Source organism: Cetorhinus maximus, unplaced genomic scaffold (genome assembly GCF_964194155.1).
Source record: "Cetorhinus maximus unplaced genomic scaffold, sCetMax3.hap1.1 HAP1_SCAFFOLD_2742, whole genome shotgun sequence".
Classification (NCBI taxonomy): Eukaryota; Metazoa; Chordata; class Chondrichthyes; order Lamniformes; family Cetorhinidae; genus Cetorhinus; species Cetorhinus maximus.
In genome coordinates, this window is record NW_027598674.1 from 22,501 (window position 1) to 25,000 (window position 2,500).

General features: G+C 56.5%; 1 protein-coding gene and 1 long non-coding RNA gene across 2 annotated transcripts in view; both read left to right on the forward strand.

Moving 5' to 3' along the window:
* Positions 1-137, forward strand: part of LOC144677603 (capping protein, Arp2/3 and myosin-I linker protein 3-like) — a gene marked incomplete at its 5' end in the record, with an annotated part of 18,929 nt that extends 18,792 nt beyond the window's left edge. Inside the window, one exon of the mRNA XM_078537644.1 lies at positions 16-137. Within this exon, the coding sequence (XP_078393770.1) occupies positions 16-137 (122 nt within the window). The remainder of the gene's footprint in view (positions 1-15) is intronic.
* A 577-nt stretch (positions 138-714) lies between these two features.
* The window catches only part of LOC144677604 (uncharacterized), a 7,438-nt gene continuing 5,652 nt past the window's right edge, over positions 715-2,500 (forward strand). Inside the window, exons 1-2 of the long non-coding RNA XR_013575769.1 lie at positions 715-793; positions 2,026-2,102. This is a non-coding gene — a long non-coding RNA (uncharacterized LOC144677604). The remainder of the gene's footprint in view (positions 794-2,025; positions 2,103-2,500) is intronic.

The window sequence follows — 2,500 nt, forward strand, 5'->3', positions numbered from 1 at the left end:
CTCTCCTTCCCGAAGGTCTGGTCCCTCTCGCTCAGACCCTGAACAGTGGACACAACTTCACCAACACGCTGACCCACTTGGACCTGAGCAGGAACGCTGGGATGTTGGCCGGAGACGATGCTGCGGTGAGTTTCTGACACCGGGAAAGCAGCAGATCCACACTGGAATGGGCTCACCCCGAGAGCGAGATTCACTCTGTATCTAACCCTGTGCTGTACCTGTCCTGGGAGTGTTTGATGGGGACAGTGTAGAGGGAGCTTTACTCTGTATCTAACCCCGTGCTGTACCTGTCCTGGGAGTGTTTGATGGGGACAGTGTAAAGGGAGCTTTACTCTGTATCTAACCCCGTGCTGTACCTGCCCTGGGAGTGTTTGATGGGGACGGTGTAGAGGGAGCTTTACTCTGTATCTAACCCCGTGCTGTACCTGCCCTGGGAGTGTTTGATGGGGACAGTGTAGAGGGAGCTTTACTCTGTATCTAACCCCGTGCTGTACCTGTCCTGGGAGTGTTTGATGGGGACGGTGTAGAGGGAGCTTTACTCTGTATCTAACCCCGTGCTGTACCTGCCCTGGGAGTGTTTGATGGGGACAGTGTAGAGGGAGCTTTACTCTGTATCTAACCCCGTGCTGTACCTGCCCTGGGAGTGTTTGATGGGGACAGTGTAGAGGGAGCTTTACTCTGTATATTAACTGCTCCTTTATTAACTGTTTTGCAGAATTTGTACAATTTCCTTGCCCGTCAAAATGTCTTAGTCGATCTGAATCTCGCTGGGACCGATTGTGCTATTGATGTTGTGAGTATCAACCTATCCATCTCAAACTAACCATCTTTTCAGGCTTTAGTCCTGATATTTGTTCACTCAGAGCACCGTGCACAGTTCCAGTCTCCGTATCCCCCTCGGTTAGACCACACTCGGAGCACCGTGCACAGTTCCGGTCTCCGTATCCCCCTCGGTTAGACCACACTCGGGGCACCGTGCACAGTTCCGGTCTCCGTATCCCCCTCGGTTAGACCCACACTCGGGGCACCGTGCACAGTTCCGGTCTCCGTATCCCCCTCGGTTAGACCACACTCGGGGCACCGTGCACAGTTCCGGTCTCCGTATCCCCCTCGGTTAGACCACACTCGGAGCACCGTGCACAGTTCCGGTCTCCGTATCCCCCCTCGGTTAGACCACACTCGGAGCACCGTGCACAGTTCCGGTCTCCGTATCCCCCCTCGGTGAGACCACACTCGGAGCACCGTGCACAGTTCCGGTCTCCGTATCCCCCTCGGTTAGACCACACTCGGAGCACCGTGCACAGTTCCGGTCTCCGTATCCCCCTCGGTTAGACCACACTCGGAGCACCGTGCACAGTTCCGGTCTCCGTATCCCCCCTCGGTTAGACCACACTCGGAGCACCGTGCACAGTTCCGGTCTCCGTATCCCCCTCGGTTAGACCACACTCGGAGCACCGTGCACAGTTCCGGTCTCCGTATCCCCCCTCGGTTAGACCACACTCGGAGCACCGTGCACAGTTCCGGTCTCCGTATCCCCCCCTCGGTTAGACCACACTCGGAGCACCGTGCACAGTTCCGGTCTCCGTATCCCCCCCTCGGTTAGACCACACTCGGAGCACCGTGCACAGTTCCGGTCTCCGTATCCCCCCTCGGTTAGACCACACTCGGAGCACCGGGCACAGTTCCGGTCTCCGTATCCCCCTCGGTTAGACCACACTCGGAGCACCGGGCACAGTTCCGGTCTCCGTATCCCCCCTCGGTTAGACCACACTCGGAGCACCGGGCACAGTTCCGGTCTCCGTATCCCCCTCGGTTAGACCACACTCGGAGCACCGGGCACAGTTCCGGTCTCCGTATCCCTCGGTTAGACCACACTCGGAGCACTGTGCACAGTTCCGGTCTCCGTATCCCCCCTCGGTTAGACCACACTCGGAGCACCGTGCACAGTTCCGGTCTCCGTATCCACACCGGGAGCACCGTACAGCGTTTGATCGCCGATGTTGTCTCTCTCTCGCCCTCCCACAGCTGTTCGGAGCACTGCTTCATGGATGCTGCACTCACCTGAGTCGCCTTAACCTCTCGAACAACAACTTCTCGCACAAGTAAGTGATCTCCGGTTTTCCCCCTGCGTCTCCGAGACTCTCCATGCCCCCTTTTCCTCCTGTCCCTAGAGAATGAGGATGAAGGTGTGGAACGCGGTAGAGAGAGACTGCGAGGTTTTGGAGCAAATGGAAATAGGCAGTGACCAGGTATTGGAGGCGTTGACAGGCTTAAAAATGGACAGATCTCCATGTCCCCTTGGCCTTGAGGAAGCGGGGGTAACATGGGCAAAGGTGAAACCGTTCATATTGGCAGGAAGAATAAAGGGAAGCCTGTTATCCGAAGGGTGAGAGATTGCAGAGCTCTGAGATGCAGAGGGATCTGGGTGTCCTAGTGCATGAATCACAGAAGGTTAGTATGAAGCGTGTTATCTAAATGATGAGAGATTGCAGAGCTCTGA